This window comes from Micropterus dolomieu, linkage group LG05 (genome assembly GCF_021292245.1).
Source record: "Micropterus dolomieu isolate WLL.071019.BEF.003 ecotype Adirondacks linkage group LG05, ASM2129224v1, whole genome shotgun sequence".
Classification (NCBI taxonomy): domain Eukaryota; kingdom Metazoa; phylum Chordata; class Actinopteri; order Centrarchiformes; family Centrarchidae; genus Micropterus; species Micropterus dolomieu.
Genome location: NC_060154.1, coordinates 24,499,479 through 24,513,666, shown reverse-complemented (window position 1 = coordinate 24,513,666; position 14,188 = coordinate 24,499,479). Strand labels below are relative to the sequence as shown.

At 43.1% G+C, this 14,188-nt stretch overlaps 1 protein-coding gene and 1 long non-coding RNA gene across 8 annotated transcripts in view; one reads left to right on the top strand and one right to left on the bottom strand.

Moving 5' to 3' along the window:
- Positions 1-14,188, bottom strand: part of dab1a (DAB adaptor protein 1a) — a 99,507-nt gene that overhangs the window by 30,327 nt on the left and 54,992 nt on the right. For 6 of the 7 annotated variants that reach the window (XR_006825176.1, XM_046050142.1, XM_046050145.1 and 3 more), the window contains 3 exons: positions 7,071-7,202; positions 2,693-2,812; positions 2,189-2,227 (listed from right to left, as the gene is read on the bottom strand). Coding sequence is in view for 6 of the 7 variants with exons in the window: in XM_046050142.1 (XP_045906098.1) it covers positions 2,189-2,227; positions 2,693-2,812; positions 7,071-7,202 (291 nt within the window). In the remaining variant the exon portion in view is untranslated. The remainder of the gene's footprint in view (positions 1-2,188; positions 2,228-2,692; positions 2,813-7,070; positions 7,203-14,188) is intronic. The other variant, XM_046050144.1, reaches the window with a different exon arrangement.
- Positions 11,213-14,058, top strand: LOC123971383. Its single transcript, XR_006825179.1, has 3 exons — positions 11,213-11,650; positions 12,409-12,503; positions 12,660-14,058. It is a non-coding gene; the product is annotated as an uncharacterized LOC123971383 (long non-coding RNA).

Here is a 14,188-nt window from a genome sequence, read left to right as displayed (position 1 = left end):
CACCACAGCTACAGCACAAGCAGAAAAGTAGCACAGCACATTGCACAAGAGCACTGGGTCCCAGCAAACCTCTCAGGGATAAATCACAGACACTGTGAGGGAGCGATGTTAACGGGAAGTAGAATCGCTGCAAAATTAGAGCTTCACAAGGCTCTACAAAAGGAGAGGGCACCGAAGGGAAAGGCTTTGCACTCGAGTAAAGGTGGGACGGCTGAGAGGTTTGTCTGAGAGGGGGAGGCAGGCTGAGTGGGGTGGTGGGACACGGACAAACACACGGTCACTCACTGGGTGTCGCTTTGGGACGTCATAGACCCCTTCCTTCTGCTGACTGGTGGGAACCTACACAATTGGCCAATGAAGTCAGAGAACAGCCAAGAGAGCCTGTTACCTCTGGACGATGAAACAGTCTTTACACATCACTGTTACAGCACTGCGACACACTGGATGCCAACACAATACCCTGAAACCTGACTCCTCAGGAATCAAATCAATCACTAGTAGAGTGTGAGTGTATGTGTGAGTGTGTGCAGGGGTAATCAGAATTAAAATCGGTGGAGTGAGAACTCATCCACTAAGGCTAATCAGTAGAATTATCGGCCTGCTGTGATGGTCTATCCCTCTCGCTTTCTCCCTAATAAAGAATGGATAAGGCTTCTTATCGCACCCACAGACATGTAATAACTCAGATTGTCACACATGTAATATCTCCATGTCACACAGGCAGATCGATCTGACAGTGTGTGCAAGGAGAAGACACACTGCGCACTGATATGTATGAAACCTGGGATTCCTATGGTTTTGTTTCTCCTACAGTGACAGTTGGATGTGCCCTAATCAGAGTAGTAAATGAAAAATAGCACTGATGAAGAATGTGGATATCCATCTAGAACAGCCTGTCCCATTCATTCTCCTCCTCTCAATGCTTTCTGACTTCTTTTACATGTTTATTTCCAGAAGCTGCCATCTTTATTCATGCATTATTTCCTCTGTGGCTGGAGGCTGGCTGAAGCTCACGTTTCTTACGCCTGACGTGTGTGTGTGTGTGTGTTTGTTTGTACGTGTTTTTCTGTTTGTGTGAGCTTGTGCACGCGCCAGCGCTCCGTCTATTTCCAATCCATTTTATTTAAAGATCAAACGAGAGGCTGGTGATTAATCTTTCTTTCCCCCGCTTTCTTTCATCTCCTCTGGAAAAGAGGGAGGGGAGGAGAGAAAAAAAGAGGAGGGGTCCGCCTTCCACACAGGCCAGGAATAACCTCCACATCCCCTCCACGCACGCACCAAACCCTCCCCCTCTTCATCCCCTGGAGGTCTACCCACGCCTCTGAGGAGTGCACCCAGAGAAAGGCTTGTCTCCAGGGGGTATCAAGCTTTGGCTGTCAGGGCCCTCTAGAGGGTGTTAGTTGTTTGTACGCCTCTGATTCTTACAGTCTTTTATTTTCGTGTATCTACAGTTTTGTGGGTGAAAAAATTATCTATTAATTGTATGAGCAGTCCACAATATATCTATCCCATCAAAGAGCAATGTAGCTGCTCCTGATAGGCTAGCAAGTGGAAGATTAAATCTCTGGAGCTTCTTGTTGTTGGTAGCTTAACCACAGCTGACTACAAGATGACGACAATGTAACTGAGACACAAGCAGACAAGATGAGCTTGTGAGTACCTGATAAATGCTCTCTTCTGATTGGTCACGGATGGGCTCGTGTCCCGCCTCAAACACAATGTACTACAACGTCGGCAGCAGAGGGAGGACAGGGATGTAAGAAGCAGGACAGACATCGGAAGATAAAGAAATAGAGAGAAAAAGGTGATATTGCAGAGGAGATTAGTCAAACAGCATTGTCAATAGGTTCTCAGTGAAAAGCAGTTGAAGAACAGATAGTTCCTGGTGACACGTGGAGAATTTAAGCGGGAAAAATACCTAAAAGCAGCTGAGAAAACTAATCCATCTGTCAGCTTATCATGCATCCCAACTGGCAGACATGCACACAGACACACAAGACCCATGATCGCACAGATTCCTACAGTCTCCTACATATGTGGACCTCTAACCCTCCAAAGTGTACATATTGTGCTATTACCACACTGTCACACTGTAACCAAACAGGGGCTGTCTCCCCACAGTGCACACAGAGAGGAGCAAGCTGAATGCAGCAGGTGACAGCAGCGGGGTGATTGGTCAGGAAGTTACCTGGTAGACCGGGTCCTCCAGATCCTCCTCCAGTATTGTCTGCGGATGAGCGGTGGCAGGAGAGAGAGGGAGAGAGATCAAACGGGGAGGAGAGAAGGAGCAGAGGGGAGAAGACAGAAGAGAGGGAGGAGGCGAAGAGTTAAGCCGGTGGAGTAGAAAGAGTAGGCGGAAAGCACAACGAGACATAGCAGCTTCCCAGCATTCAGATAATCATTTGGCAATCATCAGAGAGAGAGAGAGGGGCAGACAGAGAGATGAAGACAAATTAAACAAGAGACGGAGAAAAGACAGAACAGAGGAAGGTGAAATAAGCACAATGGGCAGGTGGTGCCACTGATGAAACCTGAAAGTATGTCATTTGCTCGCTTTGATGTTTTTTCAAGCCTAACTTGACTTATCTGTCAAGAGTCTCTCGGATGAAGCTCATCATACTTATGGCAGATGATTAAGACACTGCTAAAAAAAGGGGGAAAAAAACAGGTAACAGAGAGTTGGTAAGTGTACCTGGTAGACCGCCTGCTCACACTGCTTGTCTTTCTGGGCCTTCTTCTCCATCTCCTCTCTCTGCTTTATCTCATAGATGAGCTGGAACAAGTCCCGAAGGTCCAGAATCACAGGCTCAGCCTAGGAAGACAAGGACACATTATTCACCCACCCTTTAACACACACACACACACACTCTATTTACACTAACAGTATCGATTAGAACCCATTGCAACCATGCCTGCTTATTGTAGTGTGGTGACTGAACTTGTCCTACCTCATGCCAAGAGATTAAGGCCATGGTCAGGCCAACATTAGCACTGCAATAGAAAACATTATCACCTCATTCCTTCTCATTTCAATTAGACCCTGTCATTTGTTTGGGAATCCCGTGGGATAGGAGTCAGTTTCACCACTCATCATGGGACTGGGACAAGACAGGACAAAAACTTAACGGGAGTGGGTAGTCCAGGAATCATTATTGTTTTAATATATAAATATGCAGTTCAAATATTTATAAACGCTATTATAACTTCTGGGATTGGGATGGAGCAGGATTTCTTTTAGGAAGTGGGATGACACAGGAGGGAAAATCCACTCCCCGGACACCCTCTAATGTCAGTAAGATCGCTGCATTGGCACAGCAGTGTTCCCGATGCAGAGAGTAGTGGAAAAAAAAAGTTTAGCCCTACTCAGTGTTTACCGCAACCTTATCCAACACCCCGCTACATTGGTACATCAAATGTGAACAAGTCCACATTTCGTATCAATAACTTGGCCTAAATCTACTATTTGCCCGGCGATTGTCAAGACCAAGGACAAAATTATCGTAGCCATGATAGTTTTTCAAAATTGTAAAATGTTGTGCAGTGTTTTGACACAAGTTATTAAAACTACTTCAAATTATTACTCAAACTGGACTTTCTGGATCATAATTTAACCCCCCAACTCCCTCAAAAAAAACCCCCAAACATATGTTTGTCTTATTGAGTGCTTCTTATGATCTGTGCGTCCTATTAGTCATGGTGAGATACATGAATGGGTTGTTGAGAAGTGATTACGGATGATTACATTATCATGACTAAACAAAGAAAATGGAAATTCCAGACAACAAATTGCTAAATAAATAAATACTGCCTATCATTGGGATCTGGAAAGCCGGTTAGGGCACACTTCCACACACCGACACACTAGACAGTCAATAAGCCTCTTACTTATCTACACAATCATTACATACGCTACTCTTTCTCTAGGCCTGGTTCAGACAGTGACAATTGCAGATACTAGCCTCTTGACTTACCTTGTACCACCTGTCTTGTCAGGGGAACAAAAGTACAGACAACAAACCAGTTAAGATGACTCACAACTTATTACTTCTGTCACAGCAGAGAGTCTTACACTACAATGGTGTTTCAGACCTAATCAATTATTGACTGATGCGAAGTGCACCAAGAGTTCACAGACTGAACGCTGCCTCGCATAAAGTAGTTCTATTTTAGTGTTTTCTTCCTACAAGATGTTCTCAGCCGCATATTGCTCATGACAGACACACTGGGGTAAACGGTGGCTCCTGCTGAGCCAACACTGAAACTTATTGTCACTCTGTCAGATTCAGAGATCCTTTGCATTTCACAATGCATGCTCTAATCTCCATCTTTTCTTGCCATCTCTTGCTCTCTCGCATCCTTTTTCGCTCCTCCTCTATCACAGCGTCTATCACAGGGAGCTGAGGCAAGCAGTGAATTTTAGAATCGTAAATGCAAGAGGCTTCGAGGATGATCTAGGAGAACTGGCCAGCTCATAGGATCATCGGGATGATATAACCTCAGTTCTGCACTCCTGAATCAGATGACTAATACATAGCCTAAGGCAACAGTGACGAATGATTCCAACAAAATGTGGTGATAAAGACTTTTTCAGGCTTTTTGGGCAAAAGATGACTCTCTCATCCACCCTGCATATTAATGCAACAGATTCACCCTCTTTTACCCAAATTAGATCCTGGTGTTGGTTACAGTTCACTGGCAGGATTTCTCCAGGATATTCCTCAATTTCTTTCTCGGTACATTGAATTTTACTCAACTTGCCTTGTTTAAATCACATTCATTTAGTGATTTCCTACATTATTTGAAACGAATCTTGAAAACCTCCAGAGAATGTGCATGAACATACAGCTAGAGAAAGTATAAGTAATTACAGTAATGATCACATAAAAACCAGCGAGAAAATGTTCAAACTGGACAGGCTAGTATTGTACAGTATCTCTAAGATGAAGAACTTTAGGGGTTTCCCCAGGTCATGTTAGGGTCAACTGCTGTGCTAAAGTAAGCCAAAGGTGAGAGCCTGTGGCTCTCCAAAACAGTAGCTCAAACTCTGTTTTCTTCCCTGTCTGCTTGGTCAGCTGACTGACACAGAGGCCTCAATAAAGATGCACTCTGTGATTCATCTCCTAGGTAACCCACGGGCGACACATTATCTTTATTTTGTTTCATTACAGAGTGTCTGGCTCTATGTAGAAAGTGTTGCATGTAACTTGAATGACAAACAATGACTTATGTAAGCATAGTGTCTTGTTTTGAACCAGCATCCAATAGAGGGGGGAACAACAACCCTATTTGGACACTTAGTGAATCTCTGTAGGTCTAGGAAGAATAAATATCCCCAGACAGGAAGTGTCCTTCAGATTTGGTTTGGTACTACATTGTGTCCACACTCTCTATGCTGTTGCCAGTCTCCCCAGCCAGGTTTCAATAAACAATGCTTTGTAAGACATCCAGAGTTTCGGAGGCCTTCTTTTGAGACAAAAGTACAAGAACAATAATCATTGAACCCTGTGCCAAATGGTGAATTATGACAAGCATTTGCTCCCTGAATCTTGGCTCAGACACCTTTGACTGGCACCCCTAATTTGGGTAGTTGATAAATGTGTTGCCACTAAACTAAGCTGGAGACACTGCACCAGAAAACCTGGACATAATCTATATCTGTACCCAGAAATGTACAATATACCTTGTGCACTGCAAACAAAAGGTAAAAAAGCATTAGGCGAAACTTTTCCATTAGTGAAAGCTTAGCTTGTCCTGAAACAGCAGCGAGTGAACACACTGTCCAGAGACAGCTAGACCCACCGGTGATGGCTGAACCACTTTACCACCACATTATTTTTCATTTGCAGTCGCTGCTATGATTTGTTCATGGTGGTAATTTTCCATCGTTTTCAAAGAGATCAAAATAAAACATTTAATAACTGGAGATGTAATACGTTTAAAAAAAAAATTGGCAGTCAAAAAATTTGATGTTCTGGACCAAGTAGTCTTTTAACTCTCTGTAGCCTTACTACAAATTGGATACAAGGTTGCTTTTGTGATGAATAGACCTCTTCATATTAAAACTGTGATGAACTAAGAGACTGTCCACAAAATCCATTCTAACACAATTAGTGCACTTTCATCTCCACTAAAACTTGCTAAATAAAACATGTCTTTATTGTGCTGAGACTTTGAATTGAGTGGTGAGCCAATTACTTTTCGAATGCACCCCTAAATTGGCCTTTTTGGAACAACCTAAAGTCTTATTCTTGATGACGACAGAGACGCTTTGTTAATTCACTTCAAAGTGGTTACTTTCCAATTACAGCCCCAGCTTCTGCTCAGCTCTGTGCCTCCACCTCTTTCATCGACTGCTCCACAACTAATACTCTGAGTGATGGAGGGTTCAAATACCGAAAATGTGAGTAAAATATAATTGTGACCTTTCAACAGGCACACGTCAGATAAATGACAGCTTAGTTGACTGATGAGAGCTTAGCCTAGCTGTTCAGCAGGGTAGCATTTGGTTGGCAACAATTTTTTGAGTGCAAGTCTGGTTGGTGTGTGTGTGTGTGTGTGTATCTGTCTGTCTGTCTTACTAAGTCAAAGAGCCATGGTTCATGGCTCTGGGAGGATGGATATGCCATTAGAGCTGGTGACACACACTCAAACCCTCATCGACTCACTATGGGAAATCAATATGGCTACAGAGCAAGCCAGCTGGATCCAGACTAAACTAGCCAGGCACATAGACACAATCATAACAGGTCCAAAAGAGGTACTCAATATCATATAGAGTATGTTGCTGCAGGACTGAACATGAACCCCTTCACACACAGAAACACACACAAAACCTAGAGACCTAGAATAAACAGTTTGTTTGATGAACACCAAAAAAAGGGACAGGAGCTGGTGTTCGAGGGTCCTTATCTAAATGTCAAGAGGTTTGTGCTATTGAGAAAAGACCCTGATGAATCATACATTAACCTACACACGGCAGGTGCATGGTAAAACACGTACAGACCCTGGCTAAACACTCAAATGCACACACACACACATCTGTACACACAGATGCCTATACAGGCACTGACCGACTGTGCGGTCTTGATAGCCACAAAGCGGTGGTTCCCTTCCTTCCCACAGACGTAGCCAAAGGCTCGGTGGTCCGTGATGTCCTTGGCAATGTAGGAGATCTCGTGGACTGCATGATGGTGTTGGAGGACCTGCAGGAAGGCAAGACACAGGATGTTTAAACAAACCATGCGTAGCGAAGCAAAGAAACTACGACTGTATTCTTGTGAGATTTTTAAGTTTTTCCTAAAAAAGTATGACTTCATGCAAATACAAATGCAACTTGCAAAGAATCTCAGCATCTTTTTCCCAACAGTGGCCCTAAGAATCGTAAAAAAAAAAATACTGAATTTTAAACAGGTAGAAAATAAATATATAGGGATTTAAAAAGCACCTTTCACCTTTCTCAAGTTTGATGCACTCAATATTTCTTTGTCGTCAACTGTTTGCTTCTCTTCTGTACCATGTAAAACACAAAAAACTAAGTTCTGTATTTTTCAACCTGGATTTTCCCATGTTTTTGTTCTATGTGACTAACTGGGACAACATTTTTTGAAATTGGTCAAGTATTGAGCGAGCGTGCCGCAGTCGGCAGCAGCGAAGCATGGCTTCAATGTAATGTTAAAGCCGATTGCGCCCCATCAAGGTACGTCTACTAAACTGCTTTTTTTTGCCACTGACCGGCTCAGATTGTTATTATAAGTGTCTGACAACATTGTGGAAAGGATCCCTACAGAGACAGACCTTTCTTACGTAATTTTACCTTGCAGAATGCGGAAGCTGCTGGTTTAGCTCTGCCTCGGTCGGATAGTTTGTTTGCGTTTTTGAGACTTTTGTGTTTTTGTTTGTTTGTGTTATTGTGCGACTTTGGTGTTTTAAAGGGTTAAAAACACCAAAGTCACACAATTACACAAACAAACTAACTGGCAAAAGTTTAGTGGACATACTATAATGGGGCAAAATTACTTCAAGGATTACGTTGCAGCCCTGTTTCCCTGTTCTGCCACGTAAAGCCCTGTTTTGTTCAATACTGGACCAGTTTCAAAAAATGTTACTTAGTCACATAGACACAAAAACTTGGGAAAATAGGGTCCAGGTTGAAATAAATATATCAAGTTTAACCAAAACATGTTTGAATATAGCATTTCATGACTGACAATGGAATTGAATTTGTTTTCAGTGTAAAAAAACAAAAAACAAAACATTTTGGACTTGAACACACACAAAGGTATAAAATTCCTGTACAGCTTTCCAAAAAAGCAGAAAAGAAAATCCCATGCAAACTCCCCCAGGTGTACAGACAGAAACAAGCACACAGAGACCTTGTATCCTATATTAAACTGTTATCTAGCTCCTCTGCCCTCTCCAGTTTACCCTGGGTGGGGAGTGCCAAGCTGGCATTGCCCATGGCAGATGGCACTGTTTTTCTCTAGGACAGAGGGGGGATCAGTGACAATCACAGCTCAGCAAGCTGTCGACTTGATCACTTCATCTGTGCCCTCACTCACAACACACACAAACACAATTCACAACTTAATATGCAATAGCCCTCTGTTAAGTCACAGTAAATGTCCGCTTTGCTGTTATTGTCTATGCCAACTGCATGCTGGGAGCAGAGACACACAGTCAACATAATGACCCAGCGGCCTTTGAGTGCATGGTAGGGTTTGGAGCTCTATACGTCTGAGGCTAAACACACACTGCTCAGTTTGAAGCTATTCCAGACGTAAGACACAAATTTAACATAGGGGCATTGGAACACACACACACACACACACACACACACACAACTAAGAGCCCCAGCAGAAATAGATAATCATTGCAGAAGTCATGTCTTCTAAATTAATAATTAGAGTAATGATTATTATTATCACCTCTGATTGACCTGAAAATGACAGCTAAGGCAGTGCATGTGCACACGCACACACACACACACACACACACACACACACACACACACACACACACACACACACACACAGAGCTCATTTGCTGAGGTTATTGAATTATCTCTGGGTGGGTGGTGAGGTGACAAAAGGGGACTCTGATTCAAAGAGAGCAGAGAATGAGATGACTGCATAAATTCAATTGCTCTGCTTTGTCTCGGTAGCAAGTACATCTTAGAGAGTAGGAACAATTTAGTTTCGGTTTAGTTTACATCTGGATCTGGGATGATTGCATATCCAGACAGTGTCACTTTTATGGAACAGTCTAGTGACAATATTGTTTAGAAATAATAAAACAGGTAAAACAGGTAGACTGTTACCACGAATGGATGCACCTGGTCTTTCATGCGTGCTGTATATAGGAATTGTGGTACTGGTGCTATTGGCTGTTTATGCCAGCAGTTTACCCTGGCCTCTATTCGACCTTAAAAAAAAAATAACATTATGAAAGCATCATTGCTGTCAAAATAAAAATCAGAATAGAAACTGCACTGATAAATTATTTTCTGTGTACTCTAAGGATAACCCTGTGAGATTAATGATGAAACTGAATGGGAAATGGACTTTTCACTTTTCAAATTGGCAGACAATGTACTACTTAGAGCAGGGATTCCCAAACCTTTTCTGTGACCCAAACCGCTGTAACATCTACATTTATAAACTACTCAAAGACACACAAACAACAAACCATAAAAGTAAAATGTAAGTGAAATGTGTCATTATAATAGTACATCACAGCAATAATCATATTTGCTAAGTGTAAGATTTCTCACCACCTCATAACAAACATGCACTGAAAAATGAGGACATGGAAGCACAAAGGCAATACACTCACTATGTCAGCTATAGTGGGGAGTGGGCTCAAGTATAGAAAGTAGGCTGAAATTTTAAAATCAATATTAAAATCAATTTGATGAAATGACTGAATATTCGCAATCTTGGATTTCCATAGCAGCACTCAAGCAACACTCTTCAATAGTCCAGTTTAAAGACATAATAAGTACAATAACCTTGTTCTTCTTAATTAAACTCGGACTCAGACTCAGACTTTTGCTGTGGTTTTCCCACCACTCTATACTGTAAACACCAGTTGTACCTAGTTGTTATTTGCAACTATTGTTAGATCTCTTATGTATGAGACATATTTGCCAGCAAATCAGTGACTGCTGTTTGTGTTGCTAAAACATTCAGAATGTTTTTTGTTGCATCATCCTTGGTAAAGTTTGGACAGAACAGTGAAATGAAGTCTCTGGGGCATGGCCGTCGCTGGAGCCGACATGTCTGGCAGCATCAACTATGAGATGCCGCTCAAAAGTTGCTTAAATACATATATTCTCTGGGGAAGTGGATTGTTTGCAAAAACAGGTGGGTGTATCAAAACGTCAATACTGACTGTGTACTCTCTCTTCTCTCCTCTCCAGCACTGTTGATATGCAGTACCAGTCCTCTCACAATTTTACACACACACACACACACACACACACACACACACACACACACACACACAGTGTCTCTGTGGGACTGTGGGCAGCATGCCCTTCAGCAGTTGCTGGCCACTGAACCAAGATGTCCCCTGTTAGGGTGGGAGTGGGGAGGAGGAGCAGCAGGATACAGTTTCTCTCTCTCTCTCTCTCTCCTCCTCACATCTCCCTCCTGGAGGAGGAGACATCATCATTGGGACTGCAGACGCTGTCCAGTCTCCAGCCAGTAGGACAGGACTGAGATTAGCAGTTAGCTTTGAGGTTTAATTAAATACTTGCAAGAGGTAGCACTTAAGAAACTCTCAGTAACTGATGCAAATACACATGCACATAATGTACTGTACCCATAAATAATGTTGGATATCAACAGTCTGACACTGAGGTAGGGCTGACCCCGAATAGTCGAAGATTCATGCTTCGATGGGCGGAGCCTGATTCGACTGATCTCACAGTTGAAGCATCGCAGTGAAACAAGGATCATGCCATTTTGGCGATATGGGGGGGCTCAACGTCTGATTTTACATAGAACTACCAGCTTTCTCCCAATACGTTAATATGCAGACTATAACAATTTACATTTCAACGTTTAATGCTGTAACTAAATATGTAAAAAGGATAAAACTTTCAATAAATGTTTTTGAAGTGCGTGAATAAATCCAAAATTGTAACCCTAACCCTGGGTCGTCAGTGCGCATGTGTATGTGTATGTGTGCAGTGGCAGAAGAGGAACGCTTGCTGAAGAGACCTCAGCTTCACGGTGTTGTGTCGAGTTGTCCGCACCTCGCGGGATTTTCGGGTTAATTTATCACCGTTGATGAACAACATAAAGAATATTTTATCGTTTTTAAATAGCCGGCTACTTGAAATAGACCCGCGGGGAACCGCGACGTGCGTGCAGTTGTCGGCAGCAGTAATGCACGTAAAAGTCTGCACAAGACCGTTGATTGACAGGCGAGAGAGAGAAAAGGATCTTCAAAAAGCCTCAGTTTAGCTGGAAATTTACAGTGTAAGTTGAATGAAAAGAGACTGCAGCTCTGCAGCTTCTCAAGATTATAGCGGAGCTAATTGCCGCGCAGAAAAACACACGATTCAACTATCAGTCGACTATAGGCAGGACTTGACGATTCTGATTCGACTATGTAAATCCTTAGTCGGGGACAGCCCTACACTGAGGTGAGGAAGTGACAGAAAGAGTGAAGACACATATACAACATACACATACACATACTGGAATTTCAAAGGCCCTAAAAATGTTCTCAATCAGCTTTTTTTGTGCTTTTTTTTACTGGTTTTTAAGTTGGCAGGGTACAGCTGGAAAAAAATAATCTCGCATACCCCCATCCACCAATCAGGATTTAGTAATATTGTAATCACAATCTGAGGGCACGTGGTGTACAGGATGTTTACAATGTCGCTTCATTCTCACCTAATTTCCTGTGTCTACCTATATTGATATATAGTGTGTAATTCTCATATCTCCCACCCCAAACGAACCCCTTTGTCTGCTTCCTCACCATCTTCTCTGCTTAACTGAGAACTCCCCTGCCATGACACGTCCTGGTCTACACACTTATCAATTCCCATTCGACCCACGGTTCATGCCCAATCTCGACCTTTCATTCCTCTGTGCCCTCCTTCAAATTATTGTCATAAGTGGGATGGTCTTTGTTAGTCAACATAAAGTTATAATACATCTGATAGGATCCAAAGTGAATGCATTGAAGGATCTGGAAGTAAATACCTGTGTTTCTCGCTGTACCCTCCTCTGTCTTGATTGCCTTGCCTTGCTGCATCTCTGTCTAGCCTCCACATGAATACTTTCCTCCAGGGTGTTTTCTAAATAGCTTTCCATCAAGTTTTGCTGTTATATTGTCCTTTCTGTTGGCTGAACTGAACTAATTTGATCTTTCTGATTTCATTCCCTCATGCAGCAGCAGGCCGACTAGCTGAGCCCTTCACTCTTGTGAGTTCTTGACCTGACGTGGTGCATCGGCCCTGACGAGACTGACAAAAAGGGTTGAAGAGGGTAGGGCGCCTGTGTCTCAGTGCAGTATTCATGTGTGTGTGTGTGTGTGTGTGTGTGTGTGTGTGTGTGTCTTGAGAGAGAGGCTGGCAGAGAGAGACATGCTAGCCTGCCCTCTGTTAGATTAATGCCTCCCCTCTTCTTCTCCTCCATCTCAAGCACCACCTCTCTCCATCCTGCACGACCTTCCTTCCCTCCTCCAAGAGAGGGGCCATCCATCCATTCGCTCACCCATACTTCCATCCGCCCATCTGGCTGACTGATGCACAGAAGGGGAACGAGACTGTCAAGATCCCTGAACCTCAGCCGAACCATTCTCTCTCTCTCTGTCTCTCTCTCTCTCTGTCTCCTTCCCTCCCTAGCCATTAGAAGTGGTTGAAGGACTGATAGTAAGGACAGCATATCTCTATAGTTAATATTAATGTGCGGAGACAGAGGACAAGGTCTCCCTGAAGAGAGCTTTACTTTGACATATGCTCACTGATTCTCTACCTATCCCTCTAACTCTGTTTCAGTCTGTCTTTGTCCCTCCCTCCCATCATCTGTCTTTTTCACATCTTTGAATCCTCTCACCTTCTCCCCTTTGACTCTCTACCTCTTTATCTATCTCTGGTTCTTTCTCTTTATCCCTCTCGATCTTTCAGTGTAGGGAGTTTGAAGCATCAGGAAGGGGAATGAGACAAAGAGAAATGAGGGTTATAAAAAGAGGGATGAAGGATTAAACCGGTGAGGGATGAGTTTGGCTGCATGCAATATGGCCGTCATGTGGGAGGCCACTAGTTACTGTGTCCTGCCTGTCTAATACCCTGCACTGTTGAATTACTGCTGGGTGCTCACACACACACACACACACACACACACAAACATACAGTGTCAGTGACATCCAGCTCCTGTCGAGGTGTAAATCTCAGACTTAACACGCCACCCACTAAAGCCAGGTGCGGAGCAGCAAGCTTCATATTGTGTCTAAACCAGACTATATTCACAATCAGATCCACTGACAGCCAGACAGAGCAGAGCTAACACTGCACATTTGCACAACATACACAAGAGCAGCCGTTAATGTTTTACTCCAGCTGCCAAATCAAAAAATCCAACATGCACAGATGACCTTAGTGTGCTACAGTAAGCAAACCGAGCCAAGCACCTTATAACTTAAGTTTATGCGATTTAATGGGACATTAATTTTCCATTATTAACACAAATGACAGTGAAATGGCCTGTTTAGTGAGGGTGTCCTCCAACCAGAGCGCTAAGTATCTTGAGGAATGTACGCGTTATATTTCTTGCTCAAGGATGCTGTGACAGGTGTGGCCAGTTGGGGAATTGAACATGGACAGTACCTGTCAGAGGATCCTTGAGGAAGAAATTCTAAAAGAAATCAATACGCTCTGCAGGATACTTTCGCTTGAACTGTGTGCCTACTCGCGCTGCAACCCGCATTTAACAACTGAAATCACAGTTATTCTGTCCATAGAGGGTCCTCTATCTATGACCGGTCCTATTGTCGTAAATATCTCAGATGTCAATATTACTGCTGGGTCTCCGCATCAGTGTAGTGAAGAATTGTTTTTTGGGTGGGTGGGGGGGTTACTTGGGTAATTTAGGTGATTCTATGATCTCAACCGAGAGTAAGAAGGAACAGAGGGAATCAAAATCCAACAAAAAAAAAATTTAAGCAGTTGGAG